The 22,500-nt window shown below is 47.8% G+C and overlaps 1 protein-coding gene across 3 annotated transcripts in view; it reads right to left on the bottom strand.

Moving 5' to 3' along the window:
* lmo3 (LIM domain only 3) overlaps positions 1 to 21,179 on the bottom strand; it is a 45,574-nt gene extending 24,395 nt beyond the window's left edge. The window contains exons 1-2 of one of the 3 annotated variants that reach the window (XM_061229568.1): positions 21,058 to 21,179; positions 12,986 to 13,199 (exon numbers count right to left, since the gene is read on the bottom strand). In XM_061229568.1, coding sequence (XP_061085552.1) covers positions 12,986 to 13,199; positions 21,058 to 21,073 — 230 coding nt within the window. In that variant the 5' untranslated portion in view covers positions 21,074 to 21,179. Of the gene's footprint in view, positions 1 to 12,985; positions 13,200 to 19,270; positions 19,799 to 20,585; positions 20,925 to 21,057 lie in introns of those variants that run through there. The other 2 variants (XM_061229569.1, XM_061229567.1) reach the window with 2 other exon arrangements.
* Between the last annotated feature and the right edge of the window lie 1,321 nt (positions 21,180 to 22,500).

Below are 22,500 nucleotides of genomic sequence, written 5' to 3'. Positions count from 1 at the left end.
AATATCGCGGGGTGATAATATCGCGTGTGATAATATCGCGTGTGAGAATATCGCGTGTGATAATATCGCGTGTGATAATATCGTGGATGAGGTCCTGTGCGCTGTCGTACCTGTGTGATCTGCGGCCTGGCCGCTCACGCCGTTTCTAACGTTCCTGCAAATCGATGACTTCACAGCCGGGGAAAAATGTCTTCGGCGCGCGCCGTCGTGTGTCTGCAGTGCCCGAGGAAAACTACGAACATCCACCAAACGGCACCGACCATACCCATTAAACCTGTTAACAGGGCGGCCTGCAGCGTAGTGGTTAAGGTACATGACTGGGACCCTCTTACATTACATTGCATTGTAATGTAGTGTAATGTAATGTAGCAGATCAAATTATTTTCATAAAGTATGTTCATAAAATAAATGTGATGATTGTAGGGCGGTCTGTAGCGTAGTGGTTAAGGTAAAGGACTGGGACACGCAAGGTCGGCGGTTCTAATCCACAATAAGATCCGCACAGCCGTCGGGCCCTTAACCCTGCATTGCTCCAGGGGAGGATTGTCTCCTGCTTAGTCTAATCAACTGTACGCCGCTCTGGGTAAGAGCGTCTGCCAAATGCCAATAATGTAATGTAAGGCATTTAGCGGACGCTCTTACCCAGAGCGACGTTTAATGAAAGAGCCTGTGGAGACGTGCGAAACGCGGGGCCAGGAGGGGAGCGCACGGCCGCGGAGCCCCGCCCTCAAACACTCACAGCCGGAGAGAGCGCCACGTCTGCGTCGGGTTTCCATCCAGCAGATTTCTGCCGTCAAGACGCGCTGTGTTCGTCCACGGCCGTTCGGCCCGCATTTATCAGCCCCGCACGGAAGAATGGCACGGATCTATCTTAGAGAGGTCTCTGGCTGAGTTACAGCGACTGTGCTGACCAATCGGAGGCCTGGAGTTCCGGCATGGGCGTGTCCCGGCCGACGCGAGAGAGAGAGAGAGAGAGCGAGCGAGCGAGCTCCTGTACTGTACTGTGGTATACACTTGTGTCTGACCTGCAGTTGCAGTTTCGGCTGAAATGATTCGCTCACCACTGTCAGAACAGCAGAATCCGTCCCCCATATTTTGACGCAGACTGAAAACACCTTTAAGACTGTACCTTACCCCCCCCCCCCCCAGTTTGGGCTCAAACTGCTCTTAAGGCGTGTTTGGCTATTTATGGATGTGATGCTTTAAACTGTCGGAGAACATACGCACTTGTAAGTGGCTTCGGATTAAAAGCGTCTGCTGAATGACCATTACATTACATTACATTGATGGCATTTGCCAGACGCTCTTATCCAGAGCGGCGTACAGTTGATTAGACTAAGCAGGAGACAATCCTCCCCTGGAGCAATGCAGGGTTAAGGGCCCAACAGCTGTGCGGCTCTTATAGATAGATACTTTATTCATCCCGAGGGAAATTTTTGATCTTATTGTGGCTACACCGGGATTAGAACCACCGACCTTGCGTGTCCCAGTCTTTTACCTTAACCACTACGCTACAGGCCGTCTCCAAACTGAGACGTAAATGTGAACATGCAATACACTGCGATATACCATCCTATAATGTCCACTGGAACCACTTTAACGTACATGACATCAACATGAGAAAATATATTGCAAAACGTCGAAATATATTTGAGAATATTAAACGATTTGCAGGTACTGCAGTATTTTTAAATCGCTGTGAAAATATGCGTATCGTATTTTGCGTCGACATAAGTTATACGTTTGCATATTTAGAGCGTATTGCAGGTATATTGGATTTTGTTAACATGGGATTGAGTTACCTGGTTTGCACTTGCTTGTGTCACAACACACACAGAGACACACGCACACACACAGATATATACACACACAAACTCACACACACACAGATATATACACACACACACTCACACGCACACACACACACAGACGCACACACACACAAACTCACACGCACACAGATATATACACACACACACTCACACACACACACAGACACACACACACACACTCACTCACACACACACACACACACACACACACACACACACACACACACACACAGCCCAGAGCCGATCTGATCTGCAGAGCGTGTGAAACATGTCCGTGTCATTGCAGAAGCGCGTAGCAGCGCGGCGCTAAAGCAGGGAGAACAGGCACGGCTGCCGTTAGCTTCCCCCCGGAATAAACAGCAGACATGACGGTTAGCTCGCGAGCAGAAGCCGCGCAGGATGCAGGCCTGTCACGGCGAACGCCAGCGCGTCTCAAAGCTCCCGCCGCTGTCCACGGCAACCGGCTCGGCAAACAGAAACGAAGAACAGTAGCAGAAGCCATGATCATTTTTTTGGGAATAAAAAAGAAAAGAAAAGATTTCACTGCTTCTTCTGTGGTTTTTGTTCCAATATCAACTGCAATGTGCGTAAACTGAAAAGAGTTTAATCACAGTGTGTGCTTCACTGACAGTCGCACGTCTGCATTTAATCTGCGTTTGTCCTTAAGTGCGTGTCTTGCTTACTGTCTTAAGTCTTACTCTTTTCAATACGTACTTGTTTTTTCCAGTACCGATTTTTTTATTATTTATCCAGAAATAAAATTCACTTGCACTATGTGTGTTTTTGGATTAAATTTAGTTTAAACTAAATTAACTATAATTTGTGTTTAACTTTGACTTGGAAATAAATTACTTCAAAATAACTCGCCAAACCTTATTGTGTGAATGTTTCAGGACAAATGTCTGTGACTTCGAGACAAATTAAACCAAACAGAAGTGACACTTCTTTAAGACCGGGCGGAGCGAGGGGGGCTGAATCTCACTGAGCCGGAGGGAGAGGGGGGAACGTTTATCCCGTGACACTCAAGGTCCGAAAAGCGGTAGCGTTAGCGTCTCTATGAACGGCGCTAAACGCTAACCTCTTAGCGCTCGCGTTAGCGTCTCTCTGAACGGCGCTAAACGCTAACCTCTTAGCGCTCGCGTTAGCGTCTCTCTGAACGGCGCTAACGCTAACCTCTTAGCGCTCGCGTTAGCGTCTCTCTGAAAGGCGCTAACGCTAACCTCTTAGCGCTAGCGTTAGCATCTCTCTCAACGGCGCTAACGCTAACCTCGTAGCGCTAGCGTCTCTCTCAACGGCGCTAATGCTAACCTCTTAGCGCTGGCCGTTAGCGCCCCTCCGGTGATCACCGCCGGAGTGTGAGTGTGGAGTGTGCCACCCGTTTGTTTCCCGGAAGCGGTGATGCTGCTGTTTCACGGCTCGTCCGGCCGTGGCCTACATGCGTCTCCAAGGTTCTTTTTAAAGAGACGTCTCTCCTGACCCCCCTCGCCTGACAGTTATTAATAACAACACACTCCGGGGAATAGTTCACCTTGCTGTGATAAAGCGCCGCGTTTCCCCTTCAAAAGCACCCGCACCGGGAGCATATTTTATACGTACTGTGTACACTCACCGAGCACTTTATTAGGTACAGCTGTACACCAGCTTGTTCGTGCAAATATTTTATCAACCAATCATGTGGCAGCAACTAAATGTATAAAAGCATGCAGACATGGTCAAGAGGTTCAGTTTTTGTTCAGAGAATGGGGAAGAAATGTGATCTAAGTGACTTTGACAGTGGAATGATTGTTGTTGCCAGACAGGGTGGTTTGAGTATCTCAGAAACTGCCGACCTCTTGGGACTTTCACATGCAACGGTCTCTAGAGTTTGCAGAGAAAACCAAAAAACCTCCAGTGATCAGTTGCTCTGCGGGCAAAATTGCATTGTTAACGAGAGACATCAGAGGAGAAGGGCCAGACTGGTCGAAGCTGACAGGAAGGTGACAGTAATGCAAATAACCACACATTACAACAGTGGTATGCAGAAGAGCATCTCTGAACACAAAAAACGAGTCAAACCTCTCAGTGGATAGGCTACAGCAGCAGAAGACCAATAAATCTAAAAAATAAGTCTAATAAATACCTAATAATGTGCTAATACATGGATGTAGTATATGACGAGAAGCTGAAAAGCAACGTTGAAAGAACAGAATGTGTTCGCTTTTTTTTGCTTTTTGTTTTTTACAATGAGGCAATGTTTGCAGCCTATAAAACGTCGAATTAAGTCTCAGTAAACTCTTATTGCAGAGCAATTAAGACTGATCAATATTCCGCCGCTCAACTTTTATTGTGAAGGGACTGGAATGACACTGCGGAAAAGCATACGGCATAGAGCGCTTCAGCAGGAGAAACCACCGTCAAGCGTACACACGGGCGTACACACACGGTCGTACACACACAGGCGTACACACACACACACACACACACGCACACACGCACACACACCAGCCACACTCTCAGATACAACGTGACTGTGCGGGCACATTATTGCTGTACCAATACGTACCACAAAAGGTACAATGATGTTCTATTTTGGTGCTAACAAGCAAAAAAAAAAGGTACAAATGAATTCTGTATTGCTGGGTTTGGGTACAAGTGTTACCTTTAAAAAAAATAATTCTTATTATTATTTTTTTTTACCGTTTTTTATGCGAGTACATCCACCCCCCCCCCACGTCTGGTGGGCCTGAAGGTACAGCGCGGTAGGAGCACACAGCCGCTGGACTGGAGCGCAGAAACAGCAGGGGCTCCTTTCATCCCGTCTGCAGCTCGGCACCTCGAGAGCACCACGGCCAGGAGCTCTTCCTCTCTCCACAAACTCGGCCTTCAGCCCTGGCCCCCCCGACGCCTGAACGCACAGTACGCGCGTAAGCGTAAACGTAGACGTGCTCGTAGCTCCCTCACGAAGCGCGTAAAAGCGTGGCGTGTCCGCCGGCTGCAAGGCTACGGCGAAATCCCGTCGAAATCGGCCCGAAGGTTTCGGTTCTACTAATGCGGGGAAATATTTTCCTTTTTTATTCAAGACGCGCCGGCGTTTTTTGTTTGTCTTTCGTCTTTACCGTTACCCGGAAGGTCACGGGAGGCTTTTCATAACTTTGGCCCCCGGCCTCCGGTGCCAAGAAACCGCCACGTTCGAAGCGGGGAAACATGACACAAAAAATGTTTTCCCCGGCGCAAGGACAAAGTAACCGATGACAGCGGCGTCTCCGTAACCTTTTAAAGAACGCCGTTTACTCACTCCCCCCCCCCCCTGAGCAATTACGGCACAGGTACGCCTTCCTGGGGGGGGGGGGAGGAAGAAACACAAACAGCACTATCTCGCCGCTGAGCGTTTTCGAGAGGCGACCTTGCAGATGCGCCCTTCTGGACCCACAGATTTATCAGCCCGGGCGCCCGTTTACCAATGCAGCGCAGGCCCGGAGGAAACGGCGCCCGGAAAAAAAACTGCCCAGATCTCCTTTATAGATTAAGACCGGGTATCCGTCAATATTTCCTCGCCAGTAAAAAAAATAAATAAAAAAAAATGAATCCGGAAATCATGTTGCATGTTGTTGCTCTAATCTCGAGCATTGATCCCGTCCCCCCCGTCCCCCTCCCCGACGTACTTTATTTGATCCATTCTTGTTCCATCTCTCAAATGCATTTGATGTCTGACTCCGGGGGCTCTGAGTTTGCGGTGATTTATTTATATTTTTGCGAGCGAGCGTCAGCCGTTTTGCCGCAGCGTTTTCGGTGCCGCCGCGGAAAGATCGGGTGTTAAAATCTTAAATAAGGCCAGAGGGTAGAACTTGTCAGCGCCGTCGACGTGGGTTTGATCCAATATTTACAGCTGACAACTCGGAATAAAATGTTTGTTCCACAGGTTTAGTGAGCACAGATATGGCTTTCGGCTGTTTTGCTTTTTTTTTTTACTGTTTTACGGGCTGTGCGCTCGCGTGTGTGTATCTGCCGTTCACTGCTCTGGAGCAGTGAGCCTGCTCTACGCGACGGGCCGGGTTCACCAAGGCCTTTCAGCGCATGCTACGAGCGGTAACATCGGCCGCGGTGTTTGTTTTGCGCCAGTCGTTGGTCGTGTTATTGCTTTTGCGTGTGCTTCGAGGTTTAGCGTATGCTAAAGGTCTTCATAAATCGGACCCTATGTCGAGAAGAGCATCAGTGCTTTCTGAGGTTTCATTCTGGTGTTGCTAAGAGTAGCTATCTTTTTTAACGATTCTATGGATTGCCTGGTTTGGGACAGTGTGGCCTTGTCTGGTTTGGGACAGAGTGTGCCCTTGCCTGGTTTGGGATAGAGTGTAGTCTTGCCTGGTTTGGGATAGAGTGTAGTCTTGCCTGGTTTGGGATAGAGTGTAGTCTTGCCTGGTTTGGGATAGAGTGTAGTCTTGCCTGGTTTGGGATAGAGTGTAGTCTTGCCTGGTTTGGGATAGAGTGTAGTCTTGCCTGGTTTGGGATAGAGTGTGGTCTTGCCTGGTTTGGGATAGAGTGTGGTCTTGCCTGGTTTGGGATAGAGTGTGGTCTTGCCTGGTTTGGGATAGAGTGTGGTCTTGCCTGGTTTGGGACAGAGTGGCCTTGCCTGGTTTGGGATAGAGTGTGGTCTTGCCTGGTTTGGCACAGAGTGGTCTTGCCTGGTTTGGGACAGCGTGGCCTTGCCTGGTTTGGGATAGAGTGTAGTCTTGCCTGGTTTGGGATAGAGTGTGGTCTTGCCTGGTTTGGGATAGAGTGTAGTCTTGCCTGGTTTGGGACAGAGTGGCCTTGCCTGGTTTGGGACAGCGTGGCCTTGCCTGGTTTGGGATAGAGTGTGGTCTTGCCTGGTTTGGGATAGAGTATGGTCTTGCCTGGTTTGGGATAGAGTGTGGTCTTGCCTGGTTTGGGACAGAGTGTGCCCTTGCCTGGTTTGGGACAGTGTGCCCTTGCCTGGTTTGGGACAGAGTGGCCTTACCTGGTTTGGGACAGAGTGGCCTTGCCTGGTTTAGGACAGAGTGGCCTTGCCTGGTTTAGGACAGAGTGGCCTTGCCTGGTTTAGGACAGAGTGGCCTTGCCTGGTTTAGGACAGAGAGTGCCCTTGCCTGGTTTGGGACAGTGTGCCCTTGCCTGGTTTGGGACAGCGTGGCCTTGCTTACGGAGGTGTGTACTGGTCATTAGTACGGGGGGCTGTCCTAATTCCATCAGCGGGAGGAGCAGAGGGAGCGGACGAGCGCAGGTGACAAACGGCAGCGCTCACGCCGGCGGGACGGGCCTCTTTATTTACTCTGTTTTTGGACACGGGAGCCGCCGTCACAAAGGGACCAGAGACAGAGGAAATAAAGGGCTAAAAGCCCAGCAGGGCTCACGGCACGTCGGGAGGCGTTAAGAGCCGGGATCGGATCTCAACGCATTCAGAGGGCGTCGCACAGGCCTGACCTGATGCATCCTCAGTCGTGTCCTGCGCTGTAGTTTTCCGCCGGTTATTTTTGTGTCTGTGCTGCCCGCAGTCTAACTGCACGAGAGTGAGGGTTACATGTGAACACGTTCTGATCATATTTAGGTTTTGGGAGTGAGGGTAGGGGTCACTGTAGTGAACATGCTCTGATCATATTTAGGTTTGGGGGTGAGGGTAGGGGTCGCTCTAGTGAACATGCTCTGATCATATTTAGGTTTGGGAGTGACCTCAGACCCTATGAGGGACAGGTGAGGGGCAGAACCCCCCCTACCCTGCCCCGCCCCACATCCGAACACATTTCAATCTCACTTAAGCAGACGAGCGGGGGTCACGGAGAGGCCTTCTGAAGGTGTGCCAGGTCCTGTCTCATTTTGACACATTGGTTTTATCCGCCAATTTTTTTTTGTTTCGCACTAAAATATAATTGTGTGCGATTCTCTCGGTGCACTTCCTGGCACAGCACCCAGCCTTCCCCCCCCCCACCCCCCCTCCCCAGTGCCCTTCAAGGACAATGACCTGGAATATCCAATCATATTACGGCGAGGATCACTGACAGAACGTCAGCCCGGTCACGCTTTAATTTAATCTGCTTTTATTGGAAATGCATGAAATCTTTAACTTTTAATTTGAGTTCCCCGTCCGTGGCCGCCGCTCCCGGTTCCTCCTCGCCCGGGCCGCCCGCCGTCCTCTCGTCGAATTACCGCGCCCGCTTCCTGCTCCCACACCCCGCTGGCCTGCCACGCGCCAGCCCGATAACTCTGAACTCTGACATCTATAAAAACCCGCCGCTTTCCCCCGGCTCCCGCAAACGTATTCATGAATGGCGATTATGGGCTGTTGGTATCGCTCAGAGCCCAAACCCCTTCCCATCGGCCCCCTGTTCCCCCGTCCCCCAGCCCGTCAGCGGTGTGGCAGCCCTCACACACACTCACACATATACACACGCATACACACACACGCATACACACACACACTCACACACCCACACACACACACATACACACACACACTCACACTCACATACACACTCACACACACACGCATACACACACACACTCGCATACATACATACACACACACACACTCACACACACATACTCACACACACACGCACACACTCACACACACACACATACTCACACATACATGCATACATACATACACACACTCACACTCACACACACACACACACACACACACTCACACATATACACACTCACACACACCCCCATAGTCACATTCAGCACAAACACACCAGCAGTGTGAACACGGCCAATATGAGTGAAAGATGCATCATTCGCTTCATTCCTACCTAAGTTTATAACAGATGCCACGGGGGATCGCAGTAATGATTTACAATTTTTTTTTAAAGTAAGCCTTTTCTTTGTGAGAAGGCATCAGTGCTCACTTATGCCAAACCATGCTTTACAATTTGGTTATCTTTCCCTGCTAGCCAGCTTGCCACCGTACTGATAAATCTGCACATTTTGACGGGTCTGTGGTTTTGCTTGCATTTACAATCTTAGTAAAAACCACTCTTGAGGAAAATTGAAGTTGCGGTGGGGAAAAAAAAGAATGAATGAATAGATAAATAAACCATCTCCCTGTGCAGTTTTCTTTTTTAAATAGACGCCTGGAATTACTGATGTCCAATAATTCCCCCCTGTTTGCAGCCGGGCCTCCATCCTGTTCTAGGGGGTTTCTGAACCTATCCGGTGTTTTGTGCAAAATAAATAACTCCGTAAGCAGAAGGCGCTAGTTTCTTATTTTAGCGTCGCTCGAGGTATTAACATTTTTAGGGCTAAACTAATCCCCTACATTGTGGAAAAGGGGGGCCTCGTGTCGTGAGTGACAGACTGGGAGCACTGCAACCCTCAGATAGACTGCGCTGTTTCCCATTTGCATAAATGATGCACATAATAGAATTAACTGCACCCGACCTGGATGGGAGTAATATGCTTATTTTGTTTGAGGGGAGAGAATGGCTGATAAATTCACAACACGGCTCTCCGGTCGCACAGCCGAGCCTCCCTGTGCCTGTGAGGTAGGGAGGAATACTGAGCGCCTTCTGCATCGGGTGCCCAACAGCGGCGTGGAAATAACACCGATCACCACTTAGCACGGCACAGCTCAACTTAGCACGGCACAGCTCAACTTAGCATGGCACTGCTCAACTTAGCACTGCACAGCTCAACTTAGCACAGTTCAACCTAGCATGGCACAACTTAGCATGGCACAGCTCAACTTAGCACTGCACAGCTCAACTTAGCATGGCACAGCTCAACTTAGCATGGCACAGCTCAACTTAGCATGGCACAGCTCAACTTAGCATGGCACAGCTCAACTTAGCACTGCACAGCTCAACTTAGCACAGTTCAACCTAGCATGGCACAACTTAGCACGGCACCACTTAACTTAGCATGGCACTGCTCAACTTAGCACGGCACAGCTCAACTTAGCACTGCACAGCTCAACTTAGCACGGCACAGCTCAACTTAGCACGGCACAACAGCTGCCACTGCTGCACAAACACCAGGCCTAAAGACAATCGCGTCTTAAACCTTTGTTGCGAAATGAGAAACGCGGCGCTGGTATGTGTTTCCGGGATGCAGCAGACTCACAGACGTCAATAACATCGGGGGGAGGGGGCAGAAACGCTTCGTTAGAGAGGCGCAGCGTCCGAGACGACGTTCTGGCAGCGCGAGCCAGACGTGATTACACCCGCACTTCCGCCACGACGGAGAGCCGGACCCGAAGCGCATAAATCCTCCTCCTCCTCCTCCTCCTCCTCCTCCTCCTCGTGTCATTTGTTTACGGTGTGCACGGGGGGAGGGGGGAGGGGGGTTATTATTTTTCGGGCCGCCGTCGCTCTCGGTCGTAGACCCCTCTGGGATTCCATTAACCCTAATAACACACCGGGCACGCCTCCATCCCGCTGGGGGTTTCCGGGAGTAAAAAAAACACGACGCCTTGAATTATTTACTCTCCCAATAAGGGCTCATTGTCTTATTCCGCGGCTCGGGGGCTCAGGCGAAGCGGGGGGGGGGGCGAGCCACACTCGCTGGTTTTTAAAAACGGGGCCGTCGCTGTTCTAGGGCGGCCTGTAGCGTAGCGGTTAAGGTAAAGGACTGGGACCCGCGAGGTCGGCGGTTCGATCCCCGATGTAGCCACGATAAGATCCGCACAGCCGTTGGGCCCTTGAGCGAGGCCCTTAACCCTGCATTGCTCCAGGGGAGGACTGTCTCATGCTTAGTCTAATCAACTGTACGTCGCTCTGGATAAGAGCGTCTGCTGAATGCCATTAATGTAATGTAATGTAATGTAAATGTCATGTTATTACTGCTACTGCACACTCACTGAGGGACAAGCATTCTGAGCAGATTAGGACAGTAAAGGTGAACGCACAGGTGTGAAATAAGGAGAACGCGCGTGTCCCTTCAGCAAGCACGATGAAACGAAGCGGCGTTTAACGTCGAGTAGGCGACTTCTGATGCCGTCTGTCACAGCTGACAGGTTCCTAAGCCACGCCCACTGTCGAGACCCATCCATCCATCCATCCATCCATCATCTTAACCCGCTTATCCTGAACAGGGTCGCAGGGGGGCTGGAGCCTATCCCAGCATACATTGGGCGAAAGGCAGGAATACGCCCTGGACAGGTCGCCAGTCCATCACATTCACTCACACATTCATACCCACGGGAAATTTAGACTCTCCAATCAGCCTAACCTGCATGTCTTTGGACTGTGGGAGAAACCGGAGTACCCGGAGGAAACCCACGCAGACACGGGGAGAACATGCAAACTCCGCACAGAGAGGCCCCGGCCGACGGGGATTCGAACCCAGGTCCTCCTTGCTGTGAGGCGGCAGTGCTACCTACTGCTACCCACATAAATAAATAAAAATATGGCAGTAGCTTGTTAAAGTAAAAAGCTAAAGCAAGCCGGAAGCTTAATGTTAGTCTGGTTACGTTAACATTAGAGAGATGAACGTAACATAAGCTTATGGAGGCTTATGGAGGCTTATAGTGTAGTTCTTGGCAATCAAATAAGCGAACCTTGTTAAGTGGCAGACGTGAATTGAGTAGATTAAATTCAGCTTTCGCTAAAGTTATTTAGGTTTTACTGGAGATGGTGATAAAAGTTCAGTTGGTGTTGAGGCCTCCCACATGCAACATCAGCCGAATCCAATCCTGAAATTTCTAAAATTTTGTCTTTAACTTAGGAAAAGGAAAAAAACATGATCAGGGTATTGTCACTATTGAAAGTCACCCGGGAACATCTTTTTACCATTTTCGAAAGATAAAAATCTCTCGAGTCAGCTTTTGCTCTGTGCTTGTTTTTTGTCGTGTGTGTCTAAATTAAGTATCAGTTGCGTCGAAAAAATTTGTTTTCATCTTTGAAAAAGCAGAAAAATACCGTGCTCGGAACTCATCATGTGAGTTATGTTCCAACATACTGAATTACAATAGTTGACCGTCCTTCAACGCAGAATTGATCTGCGTCTGGCTCTTTTCTGCCTGCAGTATCTTAATGTCTGCCTTGGGAAGAGTGTTTCTCTAGTCCTGTACTACACACAGTTACATTGTTTCATTCCCTTCTGTGGACTTGAACCAATCATACGATGTTTCTGGCGGCACGGTGGCTAGCACTGTGGTTAGTGGTTAAGGTACGTGACTGGGACCCGCAAGGTCGGTGGTTCTAATCCCGGTGTAGCCACAATAAGATCCGCACAGCCGTCGGGCCCTTGAGCAAGGCCCTTAACCCTGCATTGCTCCAGGGGAGGATTGTCTCCTGCTTAGTCTAATGAACTGTACGTCGCTCTGGATAAGAGCGTTTTCCAAATGTAATGTAATGTAATAAGTGTGTGAGTGAGTGTGTGTGTGTGTGTGTGTATGTGTGTGTGTGTGTGAGTGAGTGAGTGAGTGAGTGAGTGAGTGAGTGAGTGTGTGAGTGTGTGTGTGTGTGTGAGTGTGTGTGTGTGTGTGTGTGTGTGTGTGTGTGTGTTTGCTAGGTGCTCATAGTCCTTCAGCACACCCTGCTTCATGAACGGAGACCCCACTGAACAACGGTAACAAGCGGAGGCGGTGGTGAAGGACCTGTAGGCTGAGCTCTGTGACGCCCTGAGTCCAGGCGGCTGTGGAGCATCCCCTGATCTGTCTCTAACAGCTCTACAGGAGCACAGACTGAGACACACACACACACACACACACACACAGCTCTACAGGAGCACAGACTGAGACACACACACACACACACACACACACACACAGCGCTACAGGAGCAGACAGACTGAGCCACACACACACACACACACGCTACAGGAGCAGACAGACTGAGACACACACACACACACACACACAGCTCTACAGGAGCAGACAGACTGAGCCACACACACACACAGCTCTACAGGAGCAGACAGACTGAGACACACACACACACACACACACACACACACACACAGCGCTACGGGAGCAGACAGACTGAGCCACACACACACACAGCTCTACAGGAGCAGACAGACTGAGACACACACACACACACACACACACACACACAGCTCTACAGGAGCAGACAGACTGAGCCACGCGCACACACACACACACACACACACACAGCGCTACAGGAGCAGACACACTGAGACACACACACACAGGGGTGCGGGGCGGGGCGGGGTTAAGGCTGAAGCGGGTTCAGGCTCACCGTAGGTAGTCTCTCCGGCACAGGATGAGGTTGGCTTTGGTGTAGAGGGTGGAGCCCACCTCTCCCAGGCGGCAGTCGCAGCAGGCACACTTCAGGCAGTCCTCGTGCCAGTACTTGTCCAGCGCCTTCAGCAGGTAGCGGTCCTTTATCTTCCGGCTGCAGCCAGCACAGCCCTTCGGCTTGGTGTCTGGCTGGACGGAGAGCATTTGTATACCTGCGGGAGGGGGGGAGGGGGGGAGGGGGGGGGGGACACGTTAGCGTTAGCCACAGGACGTTAGCCTCGTATCGAGCAGGAGCGCAGGAACGTTAGCGTTAGCCACAGGACTTCAGCCTCGTATCGAGCAGGAGCGCAGAAACGTTAGCGTTAGCCACAGGACGTTAGCCCCATACTGAGCAGAAGCGCAGAAAGGCCAGTGTTAGCCAAAGGATGTTAGCTTCATACAGTACAGTGCACAAGGGCAGAAACGTTGGCGTTAGCCACAGGACGTTTGCCTCATATCGAGCAGGAGCGCAGAAACGCCAGCATTAGCCACAGGACGTTAGCCACATATTGAGCAGAAGCACAGAAACATTAGCATTAGCCGCTGGATGTTAGACTCATACATTACGGAGCAGGGCAGCAGAAAGGCCAATGTTAGCCGCAGGACGTTAGCCACATACAGTACGGAGCAGGACAGCAGGAAATTCAGGGTTAGCCATTGGATTTCAGCCACGTACAGCCACATACAGTACAGCAGCATTAGCCACAGGACCTTAGCCAGGAGCACAGAAACTTTAGCATTAGCTGCATTAGCTTAGCCACATACAGTACATTACATTACATTACATTATTGGCACGTACAGTTGATTTGACTAAGCAGGAGGCAATCCTCCCCTGGAGCAATGCAGGGTTAAGGGCCTTGCTCGAGGGCCCAACAGCTGTACAGATCTTATTGTGGCTACACCGGGATTAGAACCATCAACCTTGCGTGTCCCAGTCCTTTACCTTAACCACTAGGCTACAGGCCGCGACAGTACAGGAGGGCAGAATTCTGTTAGCCACATATGTAATGGAGCAGGAGAAACGCCTGCATTAGCTGCAGCACATTAGCCACATACAGAGCTTTTTCGCTACTCTACAAAAAATAAGTACAGTAAATATTTAAGTGATGATTCAGTGTGCAGTTTTTACGCAATTAAATAGTACTGAGTCACAGGAAAATGTACACTGTCAGAGCAAATCTTACGCAAAATGTTTTGTCGTGTATCAAATGGATCTTGATCTTATTGTGTAAGAAAAAACGCTAAACCGACAAGTATTGCTTCTCATGGTCTTCTCTCATTATTACTGTACAGCAGTTATATCAGAGATATTGTCATTTTTGTGAACTCTATAACCGTAATCTGTAATTTCCATTATGTCGCTACGAGCACGAATATAACAGCACAAATGTGTCCGTTATTTCGAAACACAAATGTCAGTAACTATAACAACGCACAGTGCAGAGGAGGCCTGTCTGGCACTGCTAAGCTACATGTACACAGAGAAAATACAGGCTTCTAAAAATAAGCACAGAGACGCTTCCTGTAAAAAAAATAATAATAAACTCAAATCACACACAGTCGATTTTACATTGTCATTTCACGAGATTACATCCACTCGTCAAATGCACTTTGTTCCTCGTTTTCATCGTCTCGAAAATGAAAATAAGACATTTAGGATAAGTTTCTTTTTTCTTTTTCTTTTTTTGGGATTTCATAAGTTTCCGCACACACACACACACACACACGAGTACACACAGTTAGCAAACTGGGAAAATGGCAAGCAGAGCTGCAATATTATGCGGCGATTTTTGTGGTCGTGCGTCATTTTATTTTTTCGGGAGAAATAGAAAAATCGAAATTCACGAAAAACACTGGAAACCGAGCGGCCACTTCATTGAGAGCCCTGTGACTGCGTAAACCCTTTTATATATATATATATATATATATATATATATATATATATATATATGTATATGTATACTCTGTATGCTCTGGGTCAGGCAGCAGTTTGATGCTGAAGTGTCTCAGTGTGACTACCTCAGAGAGAGCACAGTGACAGTTCGCTGTTTGATTTGATCTGATTCATTAGCACATAAGAGAAGACATTTCCAAAGCTGGAAAATCCAAACAGGGCGTACAGGTGAGCTGAGCGAAAGCCCACGGGAAATCGCTGTTAAAAAATGACTCCCAGCAGGACATACTTATAGTGCGGGGGAGAGGCCTAAATTAACCAGACTGTGGGAAACCAAACTTCACAAGGATTTCGTAACCTCGTAAGTCTTTCGGTGTGCACTTGATCGAAGCATTTCTAAGCACTGATACGACACAACTCCGGTGCAGACTGAAAGGAGTGGTGTCGTGTGTATTTATGGCCTGAAATTTTCGGTTACGGTTGTCTATTTAAAATAGCATCATCAACTGATGCCGAGTGAGTGAGTGAGTGAGTGAGTGAGTGAGTGAGTGAGTGAGTGAGTGAGTGAGTGAGTGAGTGAGTGAGTGAGTGAGAGTGAGAGTGAGTGAGAGTGAGAGTGAGTGTGAGTGTGAGTGTGAGTGTGTGTGTGTGTGTCAGTGAGTGAGTGAGTGAGAGTGAGTGAGTGAGTGAGTGAGTGAGTGAGTGAGTGAGTGAGTGAGTGAGTGAGTGAGTGAGTGAGTGAGTGAGTGAGTGAGTGAGTGAGTGAGTGAGTGAGTGAGTGGTTCAGCGAGTGATGTACACTCGACACCTCGCTCCCGAACCCTACCCTGCTCTGGGCGCGGCCTTCCAACCGCGGGCCGGCCCTTTGTGGCCCCTCCAGCGCGTGAGGGCCGAACAATAAGCCGGCGCTCAGCTGATTAATATTCCCCCTCCGCACGGAGGGGCCCAAGGCCCTGGCTTTGTGTCCCGGCCGCTCGGAGAAACTTCCCCTCCTAAGCGACACGTCGTTTTCCCACAGTGCACCAGCACGCCACCGAGGGAACGCTGGGAAACGGATGTTACGTCTGCTCAAAACACGCACGCCACTTTCAGTGCGTAAAGACAAGGGCCCGGCTCCGACCATAGCCTTTTCTGTGACGTGTGCGGTTCAGACAGACCGACGGAGGACTGCTTATCCCTGCTTATGCTCGCAGCTTGAGAAGGAAGAGAAAACAATGCTAAATACAGGGGGAAATGTTCAATACCGTACATTGTAACGTCAACGAATAACCCGTCAGCTTATTTTCTGCACGCCCAGACCGTAAGACCTGCTTGAGAGAGAGAGCACCTATCCAAACTAATGATTTAAAAGTCTGTGTGCAGTTAGGCCTAAATAGTTCATTCTGTCACGTGAAAGGTATGAACAAATGAAAACAGCTTCTAAACACTGTTCTTTATCCCTTGGGTATGAAAACTACAGTAACACGTGTCGAGATGTGAGATTGTTTTCATTTGGTTGGGGAAAAGGCTTTAAAAAGGAGAGGGGTTTAACGTTAGACTTCACGTTTGTAAATCCGAGTGGTGCACAGGGCCACAGATTCACTCAGAACTACTTTGACCACAGGACCACTGTGCGAGACATGCCCGTGCATCACGCTGTAAGCTAATGTTAACACAGAGCCGTGTGTGTCGGACGTTCCCACACACAATGCGCTAAACTAATATTAACACAGAGCCGTGTGTGCGAAATGCTACCTGGACCCAGTGTTTTTAAGAGCCGATGCGTGTATACCGATAGGTCCAGCTTGTTTAACACAGGCGTCGAGCGGTTATAAAAGTATTGTTTTATTAAAGTTAAAATTCACACGCAATTTTAACTGATAGACTTAATTGATAGACTATCTGCTGGCTGTCGTCGCATAGAGGCCACAAGCCCAAACAAAAACACCCATTCTGAAATTATATTTGACTGATGACAAAAATATATAAATTTCCTCAAACGTTGAAACGGATATTTTATCATTGGCGTCACTGCAAACACAAAAAACGCGTGCAAGAAAATACCAGGCCTTTACATTTTTACTCCCTCTTTCCGGGCGAGAGTGTATATATTTTTGCTTGTTTTAAATCCTGCGGATAACGTTTCAAATAAATCCACGTGCCCATTTTACTTAAAATTTAAAAAAGCATAGAAATATGAATTCTGTTCATAACATGGCTGCATAGCTGCATGTGTGTCAAAGCTGTTTTCACATACACTCACAAGGAGAGGCTCCTGAACTACACAGCGGCGAAAGGCACTTTAGCATACAGACCCAGCTGAGTCGTTCATTTCTCTGCCATCAGTACATGCTCGATAGATTAACAGAAATCGTAAGGACAGGATGATAAAATGTTGTTTTGAAGTATCTGTTCATACCTTGGCGTTGTCCTTGTTGAGGCATTGATGGATTAATGCGCTGTACTTTTTTGTTTTTTGGAATGGTCTCACTGATCACAGAGTAGGTACTGAACAGCGCTCATATGAGTGATGGGTGTGAACGCAATAAACTGGTGCATGGCAGGAACTGTTGCCACAGGCCAGAAACTTGGACTTAAGTGTAAGCTTAATTATATTACAAAGATTGTACGGATATGTATCCGTTCTTTGTATATGTAAATATTTTAATTGATACGTTTTTTATCTAAATAATTTTGTGTATGGAGGGTGCAGAAACACTAAACGCAATTATCCAGAAATGCCCGTGTTTAGTGAGCGTAAGTAAAGCGTTGGACGGAGCTTGGGTCCAGATAGAGCCGTTTTAACAAACACAAAAGCCGCTTCATTACTGGAAGAGAAAAGAATGACAATATTCGGCTGAAATGCGTCAAACCGTTTCAACAGCCAGAAACCAAATAATACAAATAAAAATACAACTACTTGTGGCATGCCAACAGCGCGTGACGTTAATTATGCTTTTTTTACGTAATAGCCAAAGACATTGACCTCAGAAATGTCTGACTCATTGCTCTTACAAAACATTTTGATACTCGTTCCATGAATTCGTTGAAACAAAAACGTTTTGTTTTCTGGAGTTTTTAAGGAACCCTTGCGTCATCCAACAGTTTTTTTTGTTTTGTTTTTAAAGGGAGAACCAGGGCGCACATCAAAAAGGTTTAAGGGTCGTTGTGTATGCAGTAATGAGCCAGCCCCCCGTTTATTTCATTTCATTTAAGCTGGTGAGCTTCTAATTGGCTGGATCGGATTGTAAAAGGCGCACACGGTTGATTGCGTCCATTGTGAAGCCTTGTTATGTGGCACTCATCCGCACCATCTCTGCTCGCCTGGTTAACACAACAAAGTAACCGCAACTCATTAACAAACGAAAGAGTGTCAACTCTCCTCGGTACACGGCGAGGTTTGAATCCCAAACTATGCGGTTAACATCTGCGTACATGTTTATCCGTCCAGTCTTTCAGCCAGTAGATCGTCTTGCGCAAATATTACGCGACCTACTTCTGAGTTTTTAAGACCTGCTGCGGGGAAAATTACGTCGAATGGTAATTATTGATAGGGAGTTAAAATCGAAGAGCCTTTTCCTCCCATTCCTCTCAGAAATAACGCCGGACTAGGCCGGGAAAGGCTTGCTTCTGTCCCTTTTTTTTCCGCAGCATCCCGCAGCTTCGGTATAAACTCTTTAGGTTATTTCCCAGCGCCCCTCTCTCCTGCAACTTATACAGATCGCGTCCCAAATCAGACAAATGATAGCCTACTCTCTCTCTTCTGAAGCAGTGGGGAATCAATACACGACCAAGTGACGAGAACACGCCACACGGAGCCAGAGAGCCAATTTGATTCCCTCTTCTCCGTCTCAGCTGCAGGACACGGAGATGCTGACATTTTCCCACTCTTATCAGTTTAATTACAGTTGCCATGGTAGCAAAGTGCTACTGCTTGGCAAAGGCCAATAAGAGATTTGCGATCGCGAAGCCAGTTTTCGATTCAGCTTGGTGAACACGGGGAAAATCACTTTTCGAGTTAATGTGCTCAGTCTTTGGTGCAAATATTCTCTTTATCTCGCTTCAGTGGGAATATGTTTCGTCTACCCATTTAACCCGCAACAATAACTAGCACAGCCTATAGGGGTTGAAAGCAGGAGACAAACCGCCACAAAAATCTAAAAATCTAGTATTTGACATAAACGGAAGACATTATTTCCCATCGTATATCTCAAATGGCTATAATTACACCGCGTATGTGGGGCAAATGAATGTGCTGTAAACACGTACCACAGCGCGAAATTACACGTATCACCGAGCGAAGTAAACTGAAAAAGATGAACGGGGAAATGGAAAAGGAACACACGGAAAGGCCACATAATGCATCTTACCGAAACTTTTCTCCCTTTTCTGCATTTGTTGATTCTCTTCCGCACCCCGAAACACCATGCAACTACAGCAACCAGACGCGATATCCCCGCTTCTCCGGGTCAAGTGAGCAGCTGTATGCACGAGGGTGACTCGCTATTGTTCCAAGTAACAATCCAACCTCGGCGCAAAATGCGTGATGGAAAAAAAGGGGGGAACGAACACACGAATCGCCGGAACGGAGAGGCGAGACGGGCGAAAAAATGAGCTCGCTATCGCCCGGCGCCACACGTAAACCGCGTTTGTCACAACGGCGCTGGGAAAATAGGACGACGGACCTGCTGCCAGTTCCTGGCGAACGGCGGTGTGCGAATGACAGCGGTTGACAAAGGCACATGGTAGCCCTCTCACACACCCGTAATCTCATAATCCCCCAATACCCCCATCCGAGCGCATGTTCCAGGCGCCTTTGCTGCGCTTAGTGTAATGCTTTCGATAAAAAAATTTTTTTTAAAACAAACACACAAAGCTTTATATCGACTAATATTCCAATCACCCACGCATCGTATTCGAATTCAAACATTTATCAAATAAATGCATTTTCGTAATAACGACACGATCACGCCCGGCGTTAATCTACGTGACCGCCACAGTTAAGGTATGTAAATCGCAATGCAATTATCAAGGGTTTTTTTTTGTTTGAAAGGTTTTAGAGTTTAGACAGATACCGTTGCATTTTCTGTCTTATTATAGTCATTATTGCGATCGCTGTTGTTATTATCACTATTGTTATTGTCATTATTATGCAATTACTGTGCGTTTGTTATTGCGTTTTTCGTGTTCCGTGTGAAATACCTACTACTTTTAAGAAAACTTGAACTGTCCGACGGGAATAGGGGTTGTATCCTACTAATTTACCGACCATCAGTCATTCAAATTAAATGGCGTTCTTAAAGTGCTTCTGAAATTCCGGACACTCCGCTGAATGATTACCTACCGACACATTGTTTATCCTGTTACAGCGCAGGTAGATGATTGCGCGAAGTAACGTTGATCAATCAATCTGAAGGACAGTACGAGTATGCATTTCAAAACAGTATGTTCAACTCTCCACAATAGACGATGCCAAAATGTGTGCATCCACAATTTAATTTCCTCACGAAACATTGCCTACCAACTGGCGGTGCACAAACAAAGACGGCTAAATTAACAAGAACCAAGTGTCCAATGGAGGTGTTATTTTCCAATATCATCTGTGTTTTACGCGGTTCTACAGACAATAGCAAACATAACCCCGTATCCTCACACGATAAAAAGTGCAGAATCCAGTTTACTCACCTTCTCAGCCAAGTTACGCAAAGGACTCACTTAAAAAAAACAGGCACCGGAGTGCAGCTTCCCAACTATATCCCTCGGAGCGAAAGTTCATAAAACAGGCATTGCCCAGACGGATCTGTGAGATCTTTAACTTAGAAATAATGAGGTCCGCATGGATCCGCTAGCAGGTTGTTGTGCAACCGCGCTACAGGTGTTCGCCTTTCCATCCGCCGCCCGGCTGTCGCGTGGTATTCTGAGGGGCTCAGAACAACGTGCCCGTCGGCGAGTGAGAGATGTTGAACAGTGAACCCTCGCTTTATTATCTACAAGCCCCGATGCCTCACCGGTGAGACATAGCACGCCGAAAGAAAAGGTCAGCCAGTTATTACAGCGAGATAGAGCAACTCGAGAGCGCGAGCGAGCGCGTTCCTGGACACACACACACGCACGCACGCACGCACGCACTAACGCACGCACACACACACATACACACCGTTTCTCTGTGCCATCGCTGTGAGATGACAGGTTTCTCCTATTGTTAAGGTATTTACTCCACGGACCCCCGGCGATGCGACGCGACAACAAGCAATTCATGCTCGCAGCGGTAGATGCGGTCCATGGTGAAACGGTGTATTTACTGCGGGATCTTGCTGTATATTAAGGGGAAAAATACATAAGCGAGGAATGAGACTCAGTGGGACGAACTTCAGCCGTGTGCCTGGACGAGTGTGAGACGACTGTAACCACACTCTGCCTGCGTGCCAGACCGTTAGAGCTAAATGGTTTTTATTAAATCATACTTGGACCGCGCGCCATGTCGGTTGAATGGGGTGAAACCAGGTAAAGACAAACACAGCCGGTTTTCTCTCAGCGTCTCCTGTCGGGGTTTTCTGTTTAGCAACTCGTGCTTTTGTTCTCCGTTAATTAAGCATCTATATTCATTTGTGTTTGTACTGGTCTCTTTGGGATTTTTAAAGGACACAGAGTTCCTGTCATACAGAAAATGAAATTTCAAATTAGAAAATTCTCACACGATGGAATATTAAGTTTTTTTTTTTGTTTTTTTTAATTGACAGGTTTGAATTTGAGTCCCATTTATTCGATGGAAGATGTGGAAACTGTGCAATACGAAGTGAACCTCGATGCTGATTCAGTACACACATAGTAATGCGAATCTAATTTGGATAAGCTTGAAAAACATGATTATTGGTCATTTATCGTCAGTGATCATTTTCCACCGGCTGTGGAAAATATATTTAAAATTTTAGCACACACACACACACACACACACACACACACACACACAGCTCTATTCATTTTCAGGGCAACTACAGGTTCTAAAGGGTAATAATTTATAGCCCTCTTGAGAACCATATTTTTGACGAACATGTCCGATGGTGTCTCATACGAAAGGGGGGCGTGGTCAGTCAGTTCCCATTAAATGTGGTACGGAAAATGTAAAACATTTTTGTTTTGAAATGCAGTGTAAAAACCTTAAAGCGCGGACTATGGCCGCACTCTCACACAGGGCTAGGTGTAAATGCGGTTAGAAGGCGCTGTTGAATTCTCAGGCGGGTGGTAATGGTGGACCGGGGTTCTAGGGGCACGACTTCACGGGTCTACACGTTCAGAAAGATTAAAACGCGCGATGATACACGTTCCTCTATAGTGTGACGTCTGCTAAAGCAGAGATTTCAGCGCGAGCCATAGTCCATATTCCACAGGCCGCAAACAGTTTAAATATGAACCGATTTTATTTGAAAGGTTAACTAGTAGTGCTGCATGTTTTTCATTCACTGGTTGCAGATAAGTATGATTTAAAAAAAAAAAAATTGGTAGTGTATTACTAATTTAGCTTTCAGCCACATAATATTGAACAACATAATAACTGACATATTCTGCGTTGGCGTGTCTGCGCCTGGTCTGGTTTAAGAAG

The sequence above is a fragment of the Conger conger genome, chromosome 19 (genome assembly GCF_963514075.1).
Source record: "Conger conger chromosome 19, fConCon1.1, whole genome shotgun sequence".
Lineage (NCBI taxonomy): Eukaryota > Metazoa > Chordata > Actinopteri > Anguilliformes > Congridae > Conger > Conger conger.
This window is presented reverse-complemented; position numbering and strand designations above follow the sequence as displayed.